Below are 26,224 nucleotides of genomic sequence, written 5' to 3'. Positions count from 1 at the left end.
AAAATGTACTAATTAATTAACAAAGTCAATATTTATTTATATGTACTATCTTTTTCCAGGTGGGAAATGAAAATCATAATTTCATCTAGCAAATCTAACCCAGAAATTAAGAAAAATGAGGGGAAAATATATAACGTAATTAGTCCTAAAGGGCAAATAACTCCAGATACAATAGAATTAAAGGAAATTAAAATTAAAATGAAAGTTAATGATTTTAGTTATATGTAAATAAATGTGAAAACCTGGGGAAAAGTGGGTGTTTTTGTTTTGTTTTTGTTTTTTTAGGAAAAGATAATTTACAGATTCTGAGCCCAGAAACCATAGTTTTGTCCATCATACACACAGTAAAAAAATCTCTCAAAAAGTTGTTCAATCACCCTAAAAACCTAGTCCATGTAAAGTTAGTGTAATTCCACAAAATTGTCAAGAAACACAATTCCGAACTTATTTATACCTTTCCAGAGCACCAGAAAGAAAGACAAGTGAGCATAATACTAATTTTAAAACCCTACGATGGTGACACTGAAAATGGAAACTAGAGAATATTGTTATATAAATACTCACATTCTGCTGAATATTAATCTGTAATGGTCATACATGTTCATGGAGGACAACTCTTTCATGTTTGTTGAATGAAATTAGTGGTTTATCAGGGCTGGTATTTAATTATATCCATATTCAAGAACAATTTTGAGAGATTAAATTGTAACTTTTATACTAAATGTTCTATAGGTTACGATTCAGTCCTTTGAACTATTCACTCTTTAAATTCTAAAACGACATCTTTTGCCTCTCTTAGCTAAAAAGATGGTAAGCATATCAAATTAATTTGGCATGATGTATAATAGATTTGCTTTACATTTTTTGGAAACAATTTTATAAATAAAAGCTTACGTAGGTAACATAGAAGCTTAGACTTCCTATAGACATGCGTAAGAGTTACTTCTGGAGGACCTCTGTTGTGGCTCAGATGTGGCCTCACTCTCTCTAAGTCCAACTCTGCAAGTGAAATCATTGCCCTCCCACCTATGTGGGTCATGACATCCAGGGGTGAAAGTCTCCCTGGCAATGTGGAAGAGGACTCCCAGGAATGAAGCTAGACCTGGCACTGTGGGATCAACAATTACATCCTGACCAAATGGGGGAAAAGAAGTGTAATTAAGAAAGTATCAGGAGATTCAGAGAGAGCAGAGAATGTTGCAGCACCACGAAGCAGTGAGTCCACCAGCCAGTGACCTTTGGAGATGAAGAAGGAAAATGCCTCCCACGGAGCTTCATGAAACCAGAAGCCAGGAGAGAAAGCTAGCAGATGACGCCGTATTCGCCATGTGCCCTTCCAGCTGAGAGAGAAGCCCTGACTGTGTTTGCCATGTGCCATTCCACTTGAGAGAGAAACCCTGAACTTCATCGGCCTTCTTGGACCAAGAATTGTTTTCATGCCATTGACACTGCTGTCCAGAAAAGAATTAGCTATCCACTCTTATGAAATATTGGTTCGTTCACAATAAGGATACGCGAATAATGCATGACCTCTTAATGAACCATGAGAAAATAAGAACTATATTTTAATAATTCTGAATTCTCCATTGATGAATAGCACAATCAGCTTTAATTGGAAGTGTTTAGACTACTCAAAAATAAGCAGTCCAATTTTATTCCAGGGGACCCCAAGAGGAGGCACCCACTTCTCGGGGAGTACTTGGGACACGTCCACATTGCACTAGTGGGATCTCCTGCAAGATGATTCAAGTGAGGCCCTAAGACTGATGACACTGTCAACTGCATTAAAGGGGAGTCCTCCATGAAAATGGTACTTTTCCTAGAGTGTTAAAGAACCTCTCGGCACTGGAATTTTGTGAAGGGGCATCATGCCTATCTTGTTGTGGTGTATAAACCCTGAGGAAGACAGTTGTCAGCTGAGCTGTTGACAATGCAGCCACTGGAGTTAGTGAACTTGAAAGACGTAGTTATAGAATTCATTCAGGAAGAGTGGGCCATACTGGATGCATTCCCAGAGAAAGCTGTTCAGAGATGTGTTGCTGGAGAATATCAGTCATCTGCCCTCAGTGGGATACCAGGTCTGTAAGTCAGATGTAGCTTCAAAGTTGGTTCAAGGAGAGGAACTGTGGGAAAAAGGAATTGGATTGTTCCAAAGCCAGAATTCAGGGAAAGTAGTCTTAAAAAACAAATACTATCCATGCATCATATCTGCACGAAAGACATATCTACCATCACATCACTGAAGCAGAATTCTCATACTCAAAAGAATGGCATTATATGTCATGAATTGTCAGAATATGATACTCATAGTACCAGCGTGACTCAACATGTATTTACTCACAAAGGTAGGAAACCTTACTTCAGCAGTCTATTTGGAAAAGCCCTCAATGACCAATCATCTTTTAATCAACAAAAGCATTTTCACAGTAGAAATAAGTCATATGAATGTCACCTAATTGAGAAATCCTTTGTTCAAAACTCTGGCCTTACACATTACAGTGGAACTTATGTCAGAGAGAGACCCTGCGAGTATCATCTGTGTGGGAAAGCCTTTACTAAATATTCTGAACTGAGACGACATGAGTCACACTGCAGAGAAACCTTATGTATGTCATCAATGTGGTAAAGCCTTCACTCAGTATTCTGGCCTTAAACAACATGAGATTATTCACACTGGAGAGAAACCATACAATTGTCATCTATGTGAGATAGCCTTCATTAAATGTTCTGAACTGAGACAACATGAGAGAATTCAAACTGAAGAGAAACCTTTTTTATATCATCTATGTAGTAAAGCCTTCACTCAATTTGTGAGAACTCTCATACTGGAGAGAAACCCTATGAATGTCATCTGTGTGGCAAAGCCTTCACTCAGTGTTCTGGCCTCAGATATCATGAGAGAATTCACACTGGAGAGAAACGTGAACGTTATCTGTCTGGAAAAGTCTTCACTCAATGTGGCCACTTGAGACAGCATGAAAGAACTCATACAGGAGAAAAACCCTATGAGTGCCACCTATGTGGGAAAACCTTCACTCTTGGTTCTTATCTTAGGAAACATGAGAGAATTCACACTGGAGAGAAACCTTATGAATGCCATCTATGTGGAAAAGCCTTCACTCAAGGTCCTGCCCTTAAAAAACATGACCGAATTCACACAGGATAGAAACCTTATGAATGTTATCCCTGTGGTAAAGTCTTCACCCATTACTCTAACCTGAAACAACATGAGAACACTCAGACTGGAGAGAAACCCTATGAATGTCATTTATGTCAGAAAGTCTTTTTCTATTACCCATTATTCTAACATTAGAAAATGTAAGAGAACTCACACTGTAGTGAACCCTTAGAAATATCATCGATGTGGGAAAGTCTTTACTCAATGTTTTAACCAGAGACAAGTAAGTGCTTTCTCCATAGCATTCAATCTTGGCTAAAGGACAGTCTTCAGAGTTCTAGGTAAAGGCGTTCATGTGCAAAAATTAAATCCCAACACAGTACTGTTTCCACAGCAAAAAAAAAAAAAAAAAAAAAGTATCAGTGGCAGAGAGAGTTCAAAATAGTCAAGAGGCTACCCTGGAGGTTGCTCTTACTCAAGCTTCAGGTAGACCTTGCTGCTTATCCTGCCAGCCCCCAACCAGGACCATTCCAGCCAATCCTAAAGAACACCTTGGGCAATTTATAAGATTCCACATGGGTTCCAGGCACTAGAGTAACTTATCAGAAACCTGCAGCCTCCAGATCGGTCCCTGGGTCCAGATAAGTCCTGAAACCTAGCCCAGCCTCTCCAGAACATCAGATAGTTCCATCTCCCTACCCCATATTAGTGGCAGACCCTTCCAATATCAAAAATTTAGAATTGCCAGAGCCCAAACAACCTCAGAGAGAGGTATGGAAAGATCAAAGGTGGCAGTGGAATTATACATAGAAGATAGGACTTAACTTATGATATGAATGCTGAATCATTAAATAGCTATCTCTTTTAGTCTCCAGTATTTTGGAGCAGCTGAAAGTAAACACCTAAAATTGTGAAATTGTAACCCATGTCAAAGTCTGAAGTATGTTCTACAACTAATTGTGGTGCTGTGCTAGGAAATTTATAGGTTTTTTATATAGATGTTATTGTTCACAAAAAAAGAAGGAAAAAAAAGTCAAATGTGATGATAAAAAAATATTTAAGCCCTCTAGCCTCCTATATTCTGGAGCAGCTAGAAAGAAAAATAATGAGAGGATCGTATGGTAGCCCGTGACAAACTCTGGGATCTATCCTCTAACCACTTTTTGAAAAATGCTTTGAAAACTATTGTTTTTTTATTTCTTTGCTTTGTATATATGTTATACTATACAATAAAAAAGTTAAAAAGGAAAAAAAACAAACAACATGTGCATCTATATCTCAAATAAAATGCTTAATAAAGAAAATAAAGAGCTATACACATACAATATAAAGCATGGTTTATTCCAAGAATACAAGCAAGTTCAAACTAGGAAATCTGGTACTATATATTCGTAGTTTATAAAGTAAATAGATTGATATTTCCCTATATATGTAATGTTTAAACAAGTGTGTGTGTGTGTGCATACATACCTACATACATGTACAGAGTGAAGGGACACCCAAAGCATTCTTATTAAAATCTAAAAAGGAGGATGCCCTTTGTCACCAATATTGTGGAAATATTAGTACATTTAGCAAGAAAAGAAATTAGGATAAAAATAGTGAAAGAGATTAAGATTATTGTAATTTATAAATACTACTGTATACCATGAGATCCCAAGAGAATTAGTCAAAACACTTTTAAGACAATTCAGTAAATGTACGTCAGTACTAAATGATAAATTAGTAGCCTTCGTATATTTACAGACAGCCAGAAAATAAAATGAAGAAAGCATTCCGTTTATTTATTTCTTCTTTTTTTTTTTTTTTTTTTTTTTTTTTTTATCCCACTCTTTAGGGGTATTTGGGCTTTGGCCGTAACTTTTTCATTTTGGAAGGGGCTGTCAGTAATATGGGGTAGAGAAATGGAACTAGCTGATACTCTGAAGAAGTTGGCCTCTCTAGATTTCAGGATTTATCTGGAGGTTGTAGGTTTCTGAAAGTTCTCCCATCCCTCAACGAACTTTGCCAATTCTTTTTGATTATCTGCTCGCTATATTCTAGGATGCATCCAGGCATTATATTAAGCTGTACAGGATTAAAGGCCCTCATTCTTATTCTGGGCTCCCTGTATTTCAGTTGGGCAAATGAGCTATCAAGACAGGTGCCTTATGTTATGTGCTACAGGAAATTTAGGTTCTAGACAAAATAATTTCCTTTCTTCCTTTGACCTCAAAGAGTAGGTGCGTTTCTAAAATATAGACAATGTCTTCCTTACCCCTATGTTGTGAATTACCTTAATCCTGACTTGATCAGCTTCACTCTTATCTCTAAATACCGGGTTTTAAATATATCAAACATCCTCTCAAAATCCAGAAATAATAATTAGCAGTCCAGACTAAATGCTGCTATAAGAGGCCCTGTTTTCTTATAAGCATTTTCTAAAGAAACCCTTAGAATAATTGTTCTTTCATTTCTGGCTTATTTAGAAAGCATTCTTTTTATAAAAGATTAAATATATAGGAATAAATTTAATTAGAAGGAATTAACATCTATATAAAGAAATCTTCAAAATATCTTGAACCTTGAACAAATGGATTAGTCTAAAATATTTTTGAATACGAAGAGAACATCATGAAAAGTGTTAGTTATTTAACATGCAGCTTTAACAACTAATATTAAAAACATTAGTGTTTTAAATGCACAGCCTTTCAAGCCAAGTGAGGGACTCTTTTCCTCGCCTTAGCAGCATCCACTCTAAACACATTTTGGGCACTGGAAGTAGAGAACTTCAAGCTAGAAGGAAAAGGCTGAGTCCTAGAAGAGCAGTCAAGGAAATGGATGGGAAGGGTTGTTGGACAGGTTCTGAAGGGGTGGTCAGAGTTGGAGGTGTGCTGAAACAGAGAGAAGATACCAGTTGGGGGAGAACAGGTGGCAAAAGAGTTTGAATCCTTTTACATTTGAGCAGATTCGAATCAGAACTGCAGAGTTCTACCGTCAGTGGCTTCCTTACTCAAAATAGCTCTGATCCTTTCCCGTCCCTCTGTTCCCATTCACCTAAGATTTGGGTATAGTACTACCAGCTTGTCTTAAGCCTTTTGGGCCCCAGCCGTCCTAATCTGAGAAGCACCCGGGAAGCTGTATTGAGCCAAGTACAAGTCCTCAAGGTACCTCAACCTCTGTGGCCTTTCACGTGGTCACAAAGGGTTGTGTCATGACAAAAGGCTCAGAATGTTACAATGATGACCTGAGTGATCTCAAATCCATACCCTGACAGATGAAAAATAGGCTTACAAAGAAGTGACCTCCAGTCACATAGATTGTGGCAGAACTAACATTTGAACTCACTTTTAAAAAATCTCCAGTTTCTGAGTTTATCTCTGGTATGTCCATCTTCCTACCACCTGTCTAAAGGAATCTTCCTTAATTAGGCCTGATATCAGTTGTCTTTTTGCATATACCAACTTAGTTACCCCATCCTGATAAAGTAAAGCTGAAAAAGTTAATTTTGACCAAAATAATAATAATAAAATAGTGTTTCGGCACTATGTAAATTGCTTATAAAGTTTATAATGAAAAATAAGCAATAACAGTGAAGATGTTTCTAAAAAGAATAACAAGTAGATATCAGGCTAATTTAGATAATAAAACAAAGTTATAATAATTAGAATATTGTGATGGTAGTCCATAGATAGAAAATCAGTGACCCAGAGTTAAAAATCTAGCCGTAGATCCAAATATATATATATATGTATGAGGATTTAGTACATTAGAAATGTAATATTTCACAGCACAGAATGAGGGATGGATTATTTGGTACATTTTATCAGACCTGTGTGCCTCACGATATTTTATCCAAATACACCTACAAATATATAGACACATGTTAAACTTAATGAATGCATGGATTTTCATCTTTTTTACACTGCCCTGTTTCCTTTGAGAATACAAATATGCCATTGTTTTCCATATCTTTTTTTAAAACTACCTTGATTTCACTTTATCTTCACGCTAAGACCCCAATTCTGTTTTCCTTGCTGTTCAAGTCTATTCAGGTTCTACCCTCTCAGAAACTGCTAGAATGGTCATCCATGTCCCTATAAATGCTAAATGCAACAGACAACTATATTCATTCCTCCTTATCCTGTCAGCGATTGACTTAGTTGTCACTCCTTTCCAATTCTTCATATTTTTCATGTGGATACCAGAATACTTACCCTGCCTCCCCATTTCTGTCTCAGTCTACTCCCCATCCCCCTCACCTTCTTAACTTCAGGCTCCTTATCTCCTGGTTCCTCATCATTTTCTTGATTTTAATTATATAATGCTTTGGGTATGTCTTTAGCCTTCTACTTTTTTTGTTTACATTTATCCACACTTGATTATGTCAGCCAGGCTCAAGACATTAAATATTTATATGCTGTTTATTTCCAAATTTGTCTTCCTGTTCAGTCCTCTGCCCTGAATTATATTTTCCAAATTAAAATTAACATTTCCACTTAGATATTTGGTAGATATTTCAATCTTAACATGTCCAAAGCTGAACTGTTGGTGATCATACCACTCCTTCAGCCAGTCTTTATCTTATCATTCCTCTTGTTTTACTCTAGTTTAAACTACTTCATCTCTTGTCAAGATGCATGCTGTCTCTTGCTAACGAGACTCCATCTTTCTGACATTGAATCTCTCTAGCCTTCTCAAGAGCAGCTAGGGGGACTATTTGAAGCCTAAGGTAAAGTCATGTCACTCTTCTGCTCAATGAAATGGTTCCCCATTTTATTCAGAGCAGAAACTCAAGTCTTTATAATTACCATGAGACCCTCCATAATCAAGGCCTGTATACTCTGATCATATATCCTGTTATTCTCCCACTCAGTCCCTCAATTCCTGCCATTAAAGCATTCTTGATGCCCTTGCTAATTCCTACAAGTCTTTGCTCAGATGTTACCTGATAATTGAGGCCCAACCCAATTGGCTAACAATTTTTAAAACTCTCCCTTAGCACTCCCAGTTTCCTCCTGTTTTTCCTGTAGCAGTTACCACCTTCTAACAAATTATTTTGAAAAATATATGGCATTTTCTTTATTGCTTTCCTCCTCCCACAAGAATATAAGCTCAATGATGTGGTAGGCAATTTTGTCTTTCTTGTTCCTTGACATATTCCCAGCAGTTATTTGGCAGCCAGTATGTATTTGCTGAATGAATGAGGAGTCATGACGGTCCTCTTTTACCTAAAAGCTTCCAATGACTTCTCTCAAACTATAAAATATCTGTCCCACTAACCCACAGTTCTTCCCCTGCTTAATCTACACGGGTGAAACTGGCTTCCTTGGTGTTCTTTGAATATGCCAGACTTGGTCTCAAGGCCTTTCTCTTGCTTTTTCTCTTTCTGATACTTTTTTCTTTTCCCAAATAGCTGCATAGATTCCCTCTTTCACCTCCTTTGGGTTTCTCCATACATGTGAAAGCAATCAGGACTTTTCATCAGGAAAAGGATTTTTGCCCTCTTTTTTCTCTCAGTGATTATAGTCAACACTTTAGTGCCGGCTGCTTGGTAGGTGCTTAAGAAATATTTGTTGAAACAATGGATTCCTGATGAACAAGAGCTCAAGATTTAATATAAGTAAATAAATCAATAGTGTACCTGAATACCATCCATTAAGAATTAAGAAATATAACAAAGGAATTTACTTACAAAAGTAATCTATAAATATTTAGAAATAAGCTTGATGGCAAGTGTTTAAGTCCTATATGTCATTTTATGAATAAAATTATAAATATCTATATGTGGAGGTGAGTAGGTATAATAGGAAGCACCAAAAATTAGTCCTTTTACCAAAGTATCATCGGAGGCAACTTTTTTATTTTTTGAACTCTGACTTCTGATCAGTTCCCTACAGCATCCAGGAGAGGGCTTGATGAAAATCGAGGCTAGCATTTAAGGAAATCTCCATGAAAATACTGGCTGACCAGTAGATAATGGAGGCTTCAGTAACCACACATAGCAAAGAATATCGTCTTTGGTAAAATAATTTGAGAAAGTCACTGAACAAATTGAGAAATACAGCCTTTATCAAGTAACAGTAGCAGCCCCTGAGGATGGGCAAGAATCTGAATTACAAAGTTACTGCAGTATTTAAAATGTCCACTTAACAGAAATTTACAAAAGCAGATCAAGAAAGAAAAGTATGATCCATTTACCAGAAAAAACCAAAAAGAAACCATCTCTAAGGAAGCCCAAATACTTTACCTGTCTTAAATATGATCAAAGCACTGAAAGAACTATAGACAAAGAATTAAAGGAAATCAGGTGAGTGATGTAGGAACAATTATGAAATATTAATAAAAAAATTTATAAAAAGGAAGCAAATAGAAATTCTGGGGCAGATCAGTAAAGTAGGTGAAGTAAAACTTCACAAGGGTTTCAACAGAATTGGACACAGGGAAGAAAGAAAGAATCAGCAAAGTTGAAGGCAGGGCAATTGAAATTACCTGGTGTGAGGAGCCAAAGGGTACAAGAATGAAGAAAAGTGGAGAATTATACAAACATATGCATTGTAGGAGTCCCAGAAGGAGAAGAGAGAGAAAAGGGCACAAAATAAATTTGAACAAATAATGGCCCAAAACTTCCTAAATTTGATGAAAGATATGAATATACACATCCAAGAAGCTCCACAAATTCCGAGCATAATATCAAATCAAAGGTATCCCTGCTGAGACACATTATAACCAAATTCTCAATAGGCACAGAAAACTCTTGAAAGCAGCAAAAGAAAAGCAACTTTTCACCCATAATGGATCCTCAATAATACTAACAACAGATTTATTACCAGAATCTATGAAGGCCAGAAAGGAATGGGATGACATATTTTTTCTTTTCCATTTATTTATTTTTTATTTATGATACATAACCACATATGTTAAATAAAGATATGAAGTTATATAATGACATTGATGTACCTTAAGGACATTATGCTGAATGAGATTAGCTAGAAACAAAAGGACAAATACTATATATAGGTCTCACTGATATAAACTGACATTAGCGAATGAACTTGGAGAATTGTAACAGAGACTATCAGGAGATAGAAATAGGGTAGATATTGGGTAATTGGACCTGAAGGGATACAGATTGTACAACTGGGATGATATTTTTAAACTGAGGGAAGAATTAAGACATTTCCAGATAAATAAGAGCTGAGGAAGTTCATTGCTGGTAGACCTGCCCTACAAAGATGCTAAAGGGGGTTCTGATTCAGACTGTTATAAAATGACATTAGACATATCTCAAAGCCATTTGAAGAAATAGTGATCATGGGTAAATGGTAACTGCATAGGTAAATATAAAAGTTAGTATTACTCTATATTTTGAGCTGTTTTATTCAGATATATGCATATACCATATACATTTACACCCAAAGTATACAATCAATGCCTTTTAAATCACTCCTGTTCCTGTTTCTTATATTGTTTAAAAGATAATTGCAGTTAAAACAATTTAATTATAAATCTATGTTAATGAGTGCACAGTGTATAAAGATGTAGTTTATGACAGTACCAATATAATGTAGGGGGGCAGGTACTTGTGGCAGAGTTATAGAAGTGCAGAATTAATGCTACTGAAGGTAAGCATTTATTATTATGCTACTGAAGGTAAATTGACACCAATTCAAACTGGATTGTTACAAATTTAATGTAACACTAATCTCCAAGGTGGCCACTAAGGAAATAACTAAAAAATATACAGAAAAGTAAATGAATAGGCAATCAAAATGGTATACTAGAAAAAAGGGGGGCAATAGACCCTATCGGAGGAATTGAGGAGCAGAGAAGGTATAAGACAGAAAAAAACATCTGCAGAAGAAAGTCCATTGTCAGTAATCCCTTTAAATGTAAATGGATTAAACTCATCAATTAAAAGAAATATATGGAAAAAAACATAATTGGACTATATGCTGCTTACAAGAGACTCACTTTAGACCCAAAGATATTACCTGTCAATAATAACAAAAGAGAGCTGGGATGATTGTACTGATTTTTAGTATTTATTGTATTAAGAGCTCTAAATAAAAAATAAATGATAAAATCCGCAATTTAATAAATAAGATGGCCAAAGTTCTTGAACAGTTATTTCACTGAAGAAGAAATATACCTGGCCAACAAAATTCAAGAAACAAGACGTACAAAATGCAGGTAATAAATGAAATGCAAATAGAAATGTAAAAAAAAAAAAACACTATAGGTTGTGAAATTATATACCCTAATGATGGGAATGGAAATGCAATCTTTCTTGACCATTGCTGTTTAATATGTGTAACTAATGTAAATACGCATTGGTCTTGCAGTTCCTATTTTAGTGAATTACACATTGGTCTTGCAGTTCCTATTTTAGTGATTTATCTAAATGAAATAATTGAGTAAGTATGTAAAGATTTATATAAATGGATGGTCAGCATTACATTATTTATATTGTAAAGAACAAACTATTTAAATAACAGCCAATAAGTTGAAATTATTAAACCTTTAAATTGATGTTCTAACTCTTGATTTATTTGCACATAAAGATGTTTTCTGTATGCTATTTAAAACAAGTGGGCTATAAAACAGCAAGCATTTTTGGTCCCATATTTATAAAAGAATGTATATGTGTTGATTTGTGGGTGTATAGTGAAATAACTGAAAATAAATGTAAACAGTGTTTATCCATGAATAACAGTTTAATGATACTTTGTATTTTTAAGTGAGTAGTACATTAGTAATTTTAAATTTGAAATAAAGCTATTTTCATATGAAAAAAGTTTATATGCCTAATGGTCTGTTTGGTAACAACTGTTTTTTCAATGCCTGATAGGTAACGTGCTTTGTTAAAATGGTAGCTGTTACTAGTATTTGTAAATTTTAAGTTTCTGTAAAATATAAGACTGTAATGTTACCAGTACCAAATATACTTTTCAGAATCTTATTAACATTGACTTTCTTTTACCTAATATCATTTTGTCTAATGTCCGGGTTGGGAAGAAAAGACCTGTTATTTTTTTCAAGGTATAGGCATTTATTTTGGGACACTAAATCAGTTAGGCTAATTTTAATTTATTTGAGAGATGATGTTATTTGTTTTTGGCAAAAAACTTTAGTAAGTTAAGGGAGATCTCTGTATTTCTATTTCCCTTTTAGACAAGATTTTTATAACTTTTTATTGAAGTATAAAATACATATGGAAAATATATAAATTATATATATATATATATATATATATATATAAATTATAAGTGTACCAGATACAATGGATTTTCTTAATTTGAACCATCCCGTATAACCAGCACTTTGATCAAGAAATTGAACATTATCAGCACCCCTTAAAATCCCTTAAGAGCTCTCCTTTCCCGTCAGTACACCATGCCAGTCCTAACCATTATCCTGAGTTTTAAGAACATAATTGGTTTTACCTATTTGTGAACTTTATATAAATGAGATTATACAGCATGCATTCTATTTGTATCATTTGTGAGATCGTATTGTACAAGGTTATAGTTTGTTCAGGCAGATTTTTAAGGGTAATTTTTAACTGAGAAGTGTCATGATTTTTAGATATAAATACATTTTTTTCATAAATACATTTTTAAATATTTCAAAGAAAACCTTTTAACTCTTGAGTTTTAAAGGTCAACTGTAAAAATGCAGATCAGGGATCTTGTTTCTTAACAAGGTGTGAAGAAAATGAAAAGTTTCATTTTATTACAAGCTTCATATATGCCCATAATATGATAAGAGTATCAAAAGCTAATTTCTTCTTCAATAAAATTGTAAGGTCTAATCTAGAAAAAGAGGTCATTCCCTTATTCTAAGCCTATTAGGCATTTGAGTGTATCGTCTTCAGTTTTGGATGCCACATGTGAAGAGGAATATAGACAGCTAAGTCCATCAGAAAGACCAGAAAGAGGTTGCACTGCTTGGGGCAGAAGATTGAATGTGATGGTTGAGGTCATTGCATGAAAACCTACTGGGAAGAAGAGGAGTTAGACTAATTCTATGGTGTTTGAGAAACTGAGATTTGGACCGGTGAATGAAAGTTGCAGAAAGGCAGATTTTATTCCCCTCAAAGGAGGAACTATTGTTTTAGCAAATGCATTTCATTATGGTAACTTTCAGACAAAAAATTAAGAGTGATTATTAGAGAGTGGAGATATTAGATATATATATGTCCATCACCAGGATCACCTTGTATATTTTCTGTTGAATTCTTGGAATCAGTGATTTCTACAAGGAGCCCTGGTTCTTTTTTTTTTTACTTTTTTTTTTAAACATGGGCAGGCACCAGGAATCGAAGCCAGGTCCTCTGGCATGGCAGGCAAGCATTCTTGCCTGCTGAGCCACCGTGGCCCAGAGCCCTGGTTCTTTATAATAGGAAATGGTATTTAGAAACCATTCTTGAGTACTAAAGGTAAGGTGTTCATTGTTACTGGATTATGATTGGTTTATTTTTTAATTAATTAATTAATTAATTCCCAAAGAAAGAAAGAGTTTATTGCTAGGCACAAAGCAGGAGATCAGCCTAAAAAATCTTATTTTTATTGATTTTTTTTATCAAATCTGAATTTGATTCCTAATGACATTCACATAGTTATTATTTGATCTGCGTTTTAACTATACTAATATGACTACTAATATCTTGCCCACTGAATGCAATTTAAGATTTCTTCGTAGGTAATTTTTTTGTCTTTAGAATGTATGGTCAAAATACTGGGTTTTAAAGTAATTCAAAATAATTATTTTTCATAGTGATTATAACTAACTTGATATATAGGTGTATTTGTTTCAGTTTTTTCAATATCTAGGGATTTAAGATTTTTGCTTTATGTTACAATTTTATTTCTTAACTATTTGAAACATTCATAAAGTAAATGACGAAAGGTTCCACTTCTAAACCTGTATTTTCCTCATAGGTATCTTTTTAATAATCTATTTGTTTTTATTTGTGGTAAAATATTCATGACAGAAAAATCATTTTAACCATTTTAAGTGAACAATTCTTTGATATTAAGTACGTTGACAATACTGTATAACTTTCACCACTATTTCCAGACTATTTGCATCATCTCAAACCAAACCTCATACTCATTTAACAATTACTTCTCATTCCCCTCTTCCCTATCCCTGGTAACCACTATTCTGCTTTCTGTATCTATGAATTTGCTTATTCTAAGTATTTCACATAAGAGAAATTATACAATATTTGTTGTTTTGTATGTAACTTAGTTCACTCAACTTGATGTCTTCAAGTCTCATCCATATTGTAACATGTACCATAGGTGACTACTTTTATTAATTTTGGGTTGATTTTATTTTTTCAAATATATATATAAATGTATGTGCCCCATCTACATCTTCTTATACAAAAGGTAGTGTATTATAAAGAAGGTTCTTAAATCTTCCCTTTTACTTTTCTTTTTTTTTTTTTTTGTGGTGGGGGTCACATTTCATTATTTTTCCATGTGACTATCCCATTATTGGAGCACCATTTGTTGGATTTGTGGGGGCAGAAGACGGAGGGAAGTACACTGGCCAGAAATCCAACCTGGGTCTCCCACATGGCAGGCGAGAGTTCTACCACTGAACTATTCTTGCACCTCTCTCCCATTTATTTTTAACAATATATGCTGATGATCACCCCAAGGCAGTATATTTATATCTCCTTAATTGTTTTTTGCAGTTTCATAGTACTCCATTTTACAGATGTACTTTAGATTATTCAGTCATACCACTGTAGATGATCATTTTGGTTATTGTCAGGATTTTGCTATTATAAGTAATGGTACGTTTTATAGCCTTGTATAGACATTATTTTGTGTTTTGCTAGTTTATCTTAGAGTAGATTCTAAAAATGACATTCCTGACTCAAAAGGTTTAAATACAATGGGTTTTTCTAGATACCACCAAATTCCCTTCTATGTGAGTTATACCATTTTGCATGTAGTAGATTTCAACATATGCTTATATCTGTTGAATTTTCAAACCTGTTCCATTTGGTTATTTTGTATTTCCATGTGTAAATTATCTGCTGTTTTAATGGGAGATGCTTTATTATATATTTTAATATTTTGTAAGGCTATATCCCTCCCCTTTTCTTTTTAAATAATTTTCCTGGCTATTTTTGCTTGAGTGTTTTTCCCAGTTGACATTATAATAAACATTTCTAATTCCAGAAAGAAATCCTGGTGTTATTTTTACTGCAATCCCATTAAATTTATAAATTTGCTTAGAGAATATTGTCAACTTTATGTCTTCCTATTCACAAACACAGCATGTCTTTACATTTGTTCAAGTCTACATTTGAGTCTTTCATAAATATTTTATACTTAGGAAGAACTTTTTAATTGTTATCTATGCATAAAACAAACTATTGGTGTGAAATAATGCATTCATTTGTAATATATTGCATTAGACACCCAAATATAATAAGTGATTTAAAAGTTATTTCCAACTCTAAGGTGTTGTATAAAACACATTCTTAAGAAATGTGGATGGTTTTTTATTCCTTACACATCAATTGAAATTTGACTGCTCATATCTCCTATTCCTCACACATTATTAATAGAGACTTGACTATAATTGAGAATGAGGGAAAGGTGTAGAAGTGGGTCATGGATTGTCCTATATTGATTTGAAATCATTGAATTATGGAAGTAGATATTCAACTACTCTTAAACTAGGTCTTTGGAGTGGGGTTTTGGAGCTAAATATAGTTCTCTTTTCAAAATCAGTAAATTCTTAGCTTAATGTGTATTTAGTCCATTAGTCAAAAGTAAGATAAAAGTAGAGACTATAAATTTGCCTTTTAAAACAATGACAAAAATAGCATAGCAATATTTTTAAAGATACAGTAATGTGTAAGTTTATGTAGCTGAAAATCAACAAAGCTAGCACCTTGCTTGTCTCCAGTATAGAAGCAAACTGTGAACTTCTCTTAGAGCAAGGTTAATTTTTTTGTGAGCTTTTTTTAAAAAAAAAAAATCTTTTGCCTATCTTATACCTGATATGTGGTCAATTAGTTTGTTGAACTGCAATGCTAAACTGAAGTGGTATAAGGATTACTGTCTCTGAAACCTTTTTCTTGTTCAAATTTTAGGACCCTTCAAAATTGTACAAGAAATCAGGTGATGTTACAACCATTGAATGCCAATCTGAAGAAAGCATCCATCTTCATTCACAGGGAGAAAAAATTCCTTTGTCTAAGAAGCTTTCTCCAGTGCACTCAGAAATGACAGAATATGTTAATGCAGCACCATCTACTCTTGTTGGTGTTCGAGATCCTGATTTAAAAGACAGAGCATTACTTAATGGAGGAACAAGTGTAACAGAAAAGTTGGCCCAGCTTATTGCTACTTGTCCTCCTTCCAAGTCTTCCAAGACAAAACCGAAGAAATTAGGAACTGGTACGGCAACAGGATTGGTTAGCAAGGATTTGATGAGGAAAACAGGAGTTGGCTCTGTAGCTGGAATAATACACAAGGACTTAATTAAAAAACCAACTATCAGTACAGCAGTTGGATTGGTAACTAAAGATCCTGGGAAAAAGCCAATGTTTAATGCAACAGTAGGATTGGTCAATAAGGATTCTGTGAAAAAACTAGGAACTGGCACTACAGCAGTATTCATTAATAAAGACTTGGGCAAAAAGCCAGGGACTATCACTACAGTAGGACTGGTGAGTAAGGATGCAGGAAAGAAACTAGGAATTGGCATTGTTCCAGGTTTAGTTAATAGGGAATCTGGCAGGAAGTTAGGACTTGGCACTGTAGTTGGATTGGTTAATAAAGACTTGGGAAAGAAACTAGGTTCTGCTGTTGGTCTGGTGGCCAAGGACTGTGCAAAGAAGATTGTGGCAAGTTCAGCAATGGGATTGGTTAATAAGGACATTGGAAAGAAACTGGTTACTTGCCCTATGGTAGGCCTAGTCAGTAAAGATGCCATAAACCTTAAAGCCGAAGCACTGCTCCCCACTCAGGAACCACTTAAGGCTTCTTGCAGTACAAACATCAGTAGTTATGAGAGTCATGAACATTCTGAATCCCTGAAAGACACTACCACTAGCAAAACGTTTGAGAAGAATGTTATAAGGCAGAGTAAAGAGAGCGTATTGGAAAAGTTCTCAGTTCGAAAAGAAATCATTAATTTGGAAAAAGAAGTGTTTAATGAAGGGACATGCATTCAGCAAGACAGTTTCTCATCCAGTGAAAGGGTTTCCTATGAAACCTCCAAGCATGAAAAGCAACCTCCTGTATATTGCACTTCTCCGGACTTTCAAATAGGAGGTGCTTTGGATGCATCTACAGCTAAATCCCCTTTTAGTGCAGTAGGAGAAAGCAATCTCCCATCCCCATCACCTACTGTATCTGTTAATCCTTTAACCAGAAGTCCCTCTGAATCTTCACAGTTGGGTCCTAATTCATTACTGTTAAATCCTGCCACAGAACTAATAGAAGAAATTTCTGAATCTGTTGGAAGAAAACAGTTTACTTCAGACAGTACCCATTTGAACATTGGTCACAGGTCTATAGGTCATAGCATGAATATTGACTGTAAAGGAATTGATAAAGAGCTAAATGATTCAAAAACTTCACATATAGATATTCCAAGATTAAGTTCTTCCCTAGGAAAAAAGCCGAGTCTGTCTTCTGAATCTAGTATTCATACAATTACCCCTTCAGTTGTTAATTTCACTAGTTTATTTAGTAATAAACCCTTTCTAAAACTTGGTGCAGTAACTGCATCAGACAAACGCTGCCATGTTGCTGAAAGCCTAAGCGCTAGTTTGCAGTCCAAACCATTAAAAAAAAGGAAAGGAAGAAAACCTCGATGGACTAAAGTGGTGGCAAGAAGCTCATGCAGGTCTCCAAAGGGGCTAGAATTAGAAAGATCAGAGCTTTTTAAAAATGTTTCATGTAGCTCACTATCAAATAGTAATTCTGAATCAGCCAAGTTTATGAAGAACCTTGGACCATCTTCATTTGTAGATCATGACTTCCTTAAACGCCGATTGCCAAAGTTGAGCAAATCCACAACTCCATCTCTTGCTCTCTTAACTGATAGTGAAAAAACATCTCATAAGTCTTTTGGTACACACAAATTATCTTCCAGTATGTGTGTCTCTAGTGACCTTTTGTCTGACATTTACAAGCCTAAAAGAGGAAGACCTAAATCTAAGGAGATGCCTCAATTGGAAGGTCCACCCAAAAGGACTCTAAAAATCCCAGCCTCTAAAGTTTTTTCTTTGCAATCTAAGGAAGAACAAGAACCTCCAATTTTACAACCAGAAATTGAAATTCCTTCCTTCAAACAAAGTCTATCTGTATCTCCTTTTCCCAAGAAGAGAGGCAGACCTAAGAGGCAAATGAGGTCACCAGTGAAGATGAAGCCACCTGTGCTGTCAGTGGCTCCATTTGTTGCCACTGAAAGTCCAAGCAAGTTGGAGTCTGAAAGTGATAACCATAGAAGTAGCAGCGATTTTTTTGAGAGTGAGGACCAACTTCAGGATGCAGATGATCTAGATGACAGTCATAGGCCAAGTCTCTGTAGTATGCGTGACCTTGAAATGGAACCAGATAAAAAGATTACCAAGAGAAACAATGGACAGTTAATGAAAACCATTATCCGCAAAATAAATAAAATGAAGACTTTAAAGAGAAAGAAACTGTTGAATCAGATTCTTTCAAGCTCTGTAGAATCAAGTAATAAAGGGAAAGTGCAATCCAAACTCCATAATACAGTGTCAAGTCTTGCTGCCACTTTTGGCTCTAAATTGGGCCAGCAGATTAATGTCAGCAAGAAAGGAACCATTTACATAGGAAAGAGGAGGGGTCGAAAACCTAAAACTGTCCTAAATGGCATTCTTTCTGGTAGTCCCACTAGCCTTGCTGTCCTTGAGCAAACAGCTCAGCAGGCAGCAGGGTCAGCATTAGGACAGATCCTTCCCCCATTACTGCCTTCAGCTGCTAATAGTTCTGAGATTCTTCCCTCACCTATCTGCTCTCAGTCTTCTGGGACTAGTGGAGGTCAGAGTCCTGTAAGCAGTGATGCAGGCTTTGTTGAACCCAGTTCAGTACCATATTTACATTTACACTCCAGACAGGGCAGTATGATTCAGACTCTTGCAATGAAGAAGGCCTCAAAGGGAAGGAGGCGATTATCTCCTCCTACTTTGTTGCCCAATTCTCCTTCTCACTTGAGTGAACTCACATCTCTGAAAGAAGCTACTCCTTCCCCAATTAGTGAGTCTCATAGTGATGAGACCATTCCCAGTGATAGTGGAATTGGAACAGATAATAACAGCACATCAGACAGGGCAGAGAAATTTTGTGGGCAAAAAAAGAGGAGGCATTCTTTTGAGCATGTTTCTCTGATCCCCCCTGAAACCTCCACTGTCCTAAGCAGTCTTAAAGAGAAACATAAACATAAATGTAAGCGCAGGAATCATGATTACCTCAGTTATGACAAGATGAAAAGGCAGAAACGAAAACGAAAAAAGAAATATCCCCAACTCCGAAATAGGCAGGATCCAGATTTTATTGCAGAGCTGGAGGAGCTGATAAGCCGTTTAAGTGAAATTCGAATTACACATCGAAGTCATCATTTTATCCCCCGAGACCTTCTGCCGACTATTTTTCGAATCAACTTTAATAGTTTCTACACACATCCTTCTTTCCCCTTAGACCCTTTGCACTACATTAGAAAACCCGACTTAAAAAAGAAAAGAGGGAGACCCCCTAAGATGAGGGAGGCAATGGCTGAAATGCCTTTTATGCACAGCCTTAGTTTTCCTCTTTCCAGTACTGGATTCTATCCCTCTTATGGCATGCCTTATTCTCCTTCACCCCTTACAGCTGCTCCCATCGGATTAGGTTACTATGGAAGATATCCCCCAACTCTTTATCCACCTCCTCCATCTCCTTCTTTCACCACTCCACTTCCACCCCCTTCCTATATGCATACCGGTCATTTACTTCTCAATCCTACCAAATACCATAAGAAAAAGCATAAGCTACTTCGACAGGAGGCCTTCCTTACAACCAGCAGGACTCCCCTCCTTTCCATGAGTACCTACCCCAGCGTCCCTCCCGAGATGGCCTATGGTTGGATGGTTGAGCACAAACACAGGCACCGTCACAAACACAGAGAGCATCGTTCTTCTGAGCAACCCCAGGTTTCCATGGACACTGGCTCTTCCAGATCTGTTCTGGAATCATTGAAGCGCTATCGATTTGGGAAGGATACTGTTGGAGAGCGATATAAACATAAGGAAAAGCACCGGTGTCACATGTCCTGCCCTCATCTCTCTCCTTCAAAAAACTTAATAAACAGAGATGAACAATGGGTCCACCGAGAACCTTCAGAGTCTAATTCATTAGCTTTGGGATTGCAGACACCTTTACAGATTGACTGTTCAGAAAATTCTCCAGGTTTATCTCTTGGAGGATTTACTCCCAACTCTGAGCTGGCCAACAATGATGAACATACAAACCTTTTCACAAGTGCAATAGGCAGCTGCAGAGTTTCAAACCCTAACTCCAATGGCCGGAAGAAATTAACTGACAGCCCTGGACTCTTTTCTGCACAGGACACATCACTAAATCGGCCTCACAGAAAGGAGCCACTGCCTTCCAACGAAAGGGCAGTACAGACCCTGACAGGTAAGGGGGTTACTTTGTTGCTTATTTCTGTTTGAGAAATAGATTATTTTGCCCACTGGTTGCCTGATATATGAAGATGAATTTTTAACAGATCTATATTTTGTTTTCTTAAATGTATATCAAAATCTTAAGAGTTCTCATTTTCTTTGTAGGAAATAAGATATGTTTGTATTGATATAGCATTTTGAGAATAGGTATAATTGTCAAAACAAACAACCAAAAACACATAACTTTCGAAAACCAGGAAAAATGATTTATGCTAAAGGCTGCAACACTGTTTCTTTAGTGACAGGAGGCTCATCAATAGTAGCTACATAGGTTGTGTTTTTCTTGTAGTTCACTTTTAAAATTTTTTTTTAACTTTTGTTTTTGTATAATATATATATACAAAACAAAAAAAGAAAAAAGCAATAGTTTTCAAAGCCCTCTTGATAACTAATTACAGGACAGATCCCAGAATTTGTCATGGGCTACCATACCGTCCTTTCAGATTTTTCCTTCTAGCTGCTCCAGAACATTGGAGGCTAGAAGGGATAAATATTTTTTTACCATCACAGTCAAATTTTTTTTCCTTTTTGTGAAAAATAACATGTATACAAAAAACAAATTCCATAGTGCAGCACAGCAATTAATTGTAGAACAGATATCATATTTTGGTATGGGTTACAATTCCATAATTTTAGATTTTTACTTCTAGCTGCTGTAAGATACTGAAGACTAAAAGAAATATCAACATAATGATTCAGCAATCGTACTCTTGTTAAATCCTGTCTTCTCTGTATAATCCCACCATCACCTTTGATCTTTCTATCCCACTCTTTAGGAGTATTTGGGCTATACCCATTTTTACTTTTTCATGTTGGAAGGGGCTGTCAATAATATGGTGTAGGGAGATGGACCTAGCTGATGTTCTGTAGAGGCTAGGCTGGTCCAGGGACCCCTCTGGAGGTCATAGCTTTCTAGAAAGTTACCCTAGTACATGGAACTTTTGTAGAATCTTATATATTGCCCTAGGTGTTCTTTATGATTGGCTGGAATGGTTTTGGTTAGGGTTTGGCAAGTTATAATAGGTAGCAATGTCTAACTGAAGCTTGAATAAGAGTGACCTCCAGAGTAGCCTCTTGACTGTATTTGAACTCTCTCAGTCACTCTTACCTTATTTGTTACACTTCTTTTCCCCATTTTGGTCAGGATGGCATTGTTGATCCCACAGTGCCAGGGCTGGATTCATCCCTGGGAGTCATCTCCCACGCCATCAGGGAGACTTTTACCCCTGGATGTCATGTCCCACATAGTGGGGAGGGCAATGATTTCCCTTGCAGAATTGGGCTTAGAGAGAGTGAGATCATGCACATCTGAGCAATAAAAGAGAGGTCCTCCAGAAATAACTCCTAGGCATGCCTATAGGAAGGCTAAACTTCTCTGCTATATACACAAGCTTCACAGGAGCAAGCCTCAAGATCTAGGGCTTGGCCCGTTGATTTGGGCGTCCTAATGTTTGACACAGTACAGGGGCTTCCCCGGTAGTAAAATTTAATAGGTCTATGTTTTTTTCTCGCATCCCTCAAGGGCCTTTGCCATTACTTTTTGATTATTTGCTTAATATATTCTAGGATGTATCCAGGTATTACATTAAGCTATATGGAATTAAAAGCCCTCATTCTTATTCTGGGCTCCCTGTGTTTCGATTGTTTAAATGAGCCAATCAGACAGATTGAGTTAGATTATGTGCTAAAGAAAATTTAGATTCCAGACAAGATAAACTTTTCTTCCTTTGGTCTCAAAGAATGGGTGAGATTTTAAGATACACACAATGTCTTCCTTACCCCTGTATTCTGAATTACTTTAATCCCGACTTGATGGGCTTCATTCTTATCTCTGAATATCAGGTTATAGATATATAAAACATCCTCTCAAAATCCAGAAACAATAATTACCACTATGGACTAAATGTGACTGCTATATGAGCTTACAATCTAGGCCTCTATTTTCTTATAAGCATTTTCTTAAGGAAATCATGCAATAATTGCTCTTTTGTTTCTGGCTTATTTGGCCAGAAACAAAAACGTAGGTTTTTAGTATCTACTAATCCAATAAATATAAATACTTCTGTGTTACAGAAAGGATATGTTGATAACCAGATATTTCTCATAAAAATCCAAGCATGGGAAAATACCCATCCATTGAAAATTTACCTGAATATTAAAGGAATTTCATTTTGCAGCATGCTCTTAGACTATACCTTTATGAAATTTCTTTTCATAAATTTATAAATTTCTGGGTTAAATTTAGATGCTACCAAAAGAAATCCTCCTTTGAAAAATTGTCTTTCTCTTTATGTTGCCATACTCTGCTGTTAGTAAGCTAATTTTTTTTTTAGCTAGACACCCTAGGTTGTATTCTTTGGCAGTTTCTACTGATTATTATTCAAAAAAACATAAGAATAATTAATTTAGGTCAGGAATTCCTGGGCCAAGCTGCAGGATATTCCAGTGTGCTGAGTTTTCCCTCTGTTCACTTCCATCCCCAGTGCTAATACATACCCACTTCAATGAAAGAAAAAGTGAAAGGAGCTATATATATACTGAAAATGTGATTAAATTTTAAAATATTCATTAGTATATGTTATAAAATTATCAAATAATCTGGTTTAGTTAAAAAAATTTTGTCTCCATCAATTTTAGCCATATAGAAAATAGTATTTCTAGATGTTTGCCATGATCTTTATCTTTGCTAATCACATTTTTGTTTTTTTTATGCAGCTTAACAATATTACACAGCAGGATAATTTTAAGTAAAGTGCTGGTTTTATCCAAACTGTTAACTTTGATGAGCGTGACTTAGTTTTTGACAGGTCTTCATTCTTCCATCTCAAATATTGAAGTAGTTTACTGATCTCTAATACATTTTACCTTTATAAAAGCTGCTTCAATTAGATATGAAAGATTGTGAAATAGATCATGAAGATAATATGTTTCTAATGTCTAGAAAGTTCTTTTAATAGTTGAGAAGATAGAAAGCAAAAGAAGCAGTATTACTCATTCAAATAGAAGATACACCTAAATTAGGTATTCTTTATCAGGGATCTCAACCCTATGGGTTATATACTCTAGGAAGTCTATGAGCCTCCAGATGTTGTAAATAAAATTATGTGTATATATGATTATATGCATTTTTCTGGAGAGAATCCATATATTTCATAATGCTCTCCAGGCAAAAGCCTCAATATGCCCTCCTATAATATGGGAATAGGAGGGTGATTATGAAGATTAAAGGAAATCATGCTGCTTTGCACATTGACTTGCATTTAGTAAACATTCAGATTTTAGTTGATGTTATTGTTCTCCTAAAGGATAAAGAACTTTGAGGAGATAAACTGATTAAAGATAAACTCCTTATAAACTCCTGATTTCATTATTCCTGAAGTTTTGAAAAATAAAAGCTATCTTAATGGAGAAGCTGAGAGTTCTTTAGAATTTAACAATGTAATAATGAGAGAAAAAAAGATATGAAACTTGAGTTTAGTTCATTCAGCAAATTTTTTACAAATATTTAGTCAGTTATACTTACTGAGTTTCTAAATATCCTAGGCATTCTTCTTTGTGGGCCCTTGTTATATAATAGGAAACATGGCTCACAGGATCACTATTTTCATAGAATTTATCGTACAGGAGATGAATATAAATTAATTAATTAATTAAACATTTAAATTGTGCTAAGAGCTCTAAAAAGAAAGAGGGAGATGAGAGTACAGGGTTCTGTGAGAGCATGAGATGGGTATGCCTAACTCAGAGAAGGCCTCCCTGATAAAGTGTCTCTAAACTTGAACCAAATGAACAGCAGTTAGTTGGGTAAACTAAGTTTTATTCATTCATGTATTCATTTATTTAGCAAACATTCATTGAATTACAAGCACTTCAGCACTGTTCAAGTCACTGGCATATAGCAGAGAGCATCAACATGACACCTGCCCTCATTAACTTTTATCTTAATGAAGGAAGGCAAAACGTAATCAAAAGGTAGGGAATCTATTTTAGATAGAACTATTAGGAATGGCCTTAAGGTGATAAGTTGAAACTTAAAGTTGAGAAGTCACCAGCTTCTGAAGCTAGAGGTTGAGTGAAAAACAGTTTTCAAATCCTGAACTAGGAAGAAGCTTATTAGAGAAACTGAGAAAAGATTTATTTTGGTAGGTGAGGGAGTACAGAAGAGAGAATGGTAAGAAGTGAGTTGAAAGAAAGAGGCCAGACCATATGTTAAGGAGCAATACCTGACCGGAACGGGGTAGTATTGTTTTTAGATTTGCGTTTTTAAAAGCTCTTTCTGGCTCCTGTGTGAGCACTGTATTGGGGAGAACAAAAATAGGGAAAACAGTTAATAGGCTATTGCAGTAGTCTAGATGAGATGATGGGGTTTAGACTAGAGTGGTGGCAGAATTCTCTTTAAGCATTTGGGAGATTGGCAGTGCCATCCACTGAAACAGAAAAGGCTAGAGAAGGAGCAGATATAAAGAGAGCACAAGATTACTTTTTAATATATTTACAATTTGAGGAGTCTCCTTGTTAGTCAAGATGTAGTTGAGAGGCTGGAGGGAACTGCCTGAAAATGTAGAGCTGTGTTCCAGTAGCCACACTTTTTGAAGATGATTGTGTAAGGATACAGCTTTCACAATATGACTGTGTGATTGTGAAAACCTTGTGTCTGATACTCCTTTTATCTACCTTATCAACAGATGAGTAAAACATATGGAATAAAAATAAATAAGAGGGGGAACAAATGTTAAAATAAATTTAGATTGAAATGCTAGTGATCAATGAAAGGGAGGGGTAAGGGGAATGGTATGTATGAATTTTTTTCTGTTGTCTTTTTATTTTTCTGATTTAATGCAAATGTTCTAAGAAATGATTATGATGGTGAATATGCAACTATGTGATGATACTGTGAATTACTGATTATATGTGTAGAATGGAATGATCATAAGTTAAGAATGTTTGCGTTTGTTATATTTTTTAAAGAAATTTAAAAAATTTGAGTTGTCTGTAGAACATTCAAGTGAAAATGTTGAGTACACAGTTGGAAATTAGCTCTAGAACTCAGTAGAGAAGTTTGGATTGAAGATAAGAACATTTCACTATGAGTTTCGGAAAATTGTTGGCAATATTGTTCACTAAAAATAAGAAGACTTGGGGGTGAAAGAAAGAGAATTAGGAACGGACTTTCAAATCTCATGCAACTTTGTAATCAGAGCACCATGAATAAGAATAAAAAAATGCCTGAAAATACTAGCAGCAGTTAAAAAGACATTATCTTGCTTTGTAAATAAGTATTATAGTTTCCTTTTCAGGAAAAGGTGAAGATAGCTTTATAGAAGCAATTGTAAAGAAGGGTTGAAGCTGCTCAGTTTTGGACCCAAAAGGATAGCATTGATAAATAATGATGC

General features: G+C 35.5%; 1 protein-coding gene across 5 annotated transcripts in view; it reads left to right on the top strand.

The window, feature by feature from the left end:
• The window catches only part of ASH1L (ASH1 like histone lysine methyltransferase), a 340,594-nt gene that overhangs the window by 90,674 nt on the left and 223,696 nt on the right, over positions 1 to 26,224 (top strand). For all 5 annotated transcript variants that reach the window (XM_077156397.1, XM_077156393.1, XM_077156395.1 and 2 more), the window contains one exon: positions 16,224 to 20,784. In XM_077156397.1, coding sequence (XP_077012512.1) covers positions 16,224 to 20,784 — 4,561 coding nt within the window. The remainder of the gene's footprint in view (positions 1 to 16,223; positions 20,785 to 26,224) is intronic.

This window comes from Tamandua tetradactyla, chromosome 4 (assembly GCF_023851605.1).
Source record: "Tamandua tetradactyla isolate mTamTet1 chromosome 4, mTamTet1.pri, whole genome shotgun sequence".
In the NCBI taxonomy this organism is placed as follows: domain Eukaryota; kingdom Metazoa; phylum Chordata; class Mammalia; order Pilosa; family Myrmecophagidae; genus Tamandua; species Tamandua tetradactyla.
This window is presented reverse-complemented; position numbering and strand designations above follow the sequence as displayed.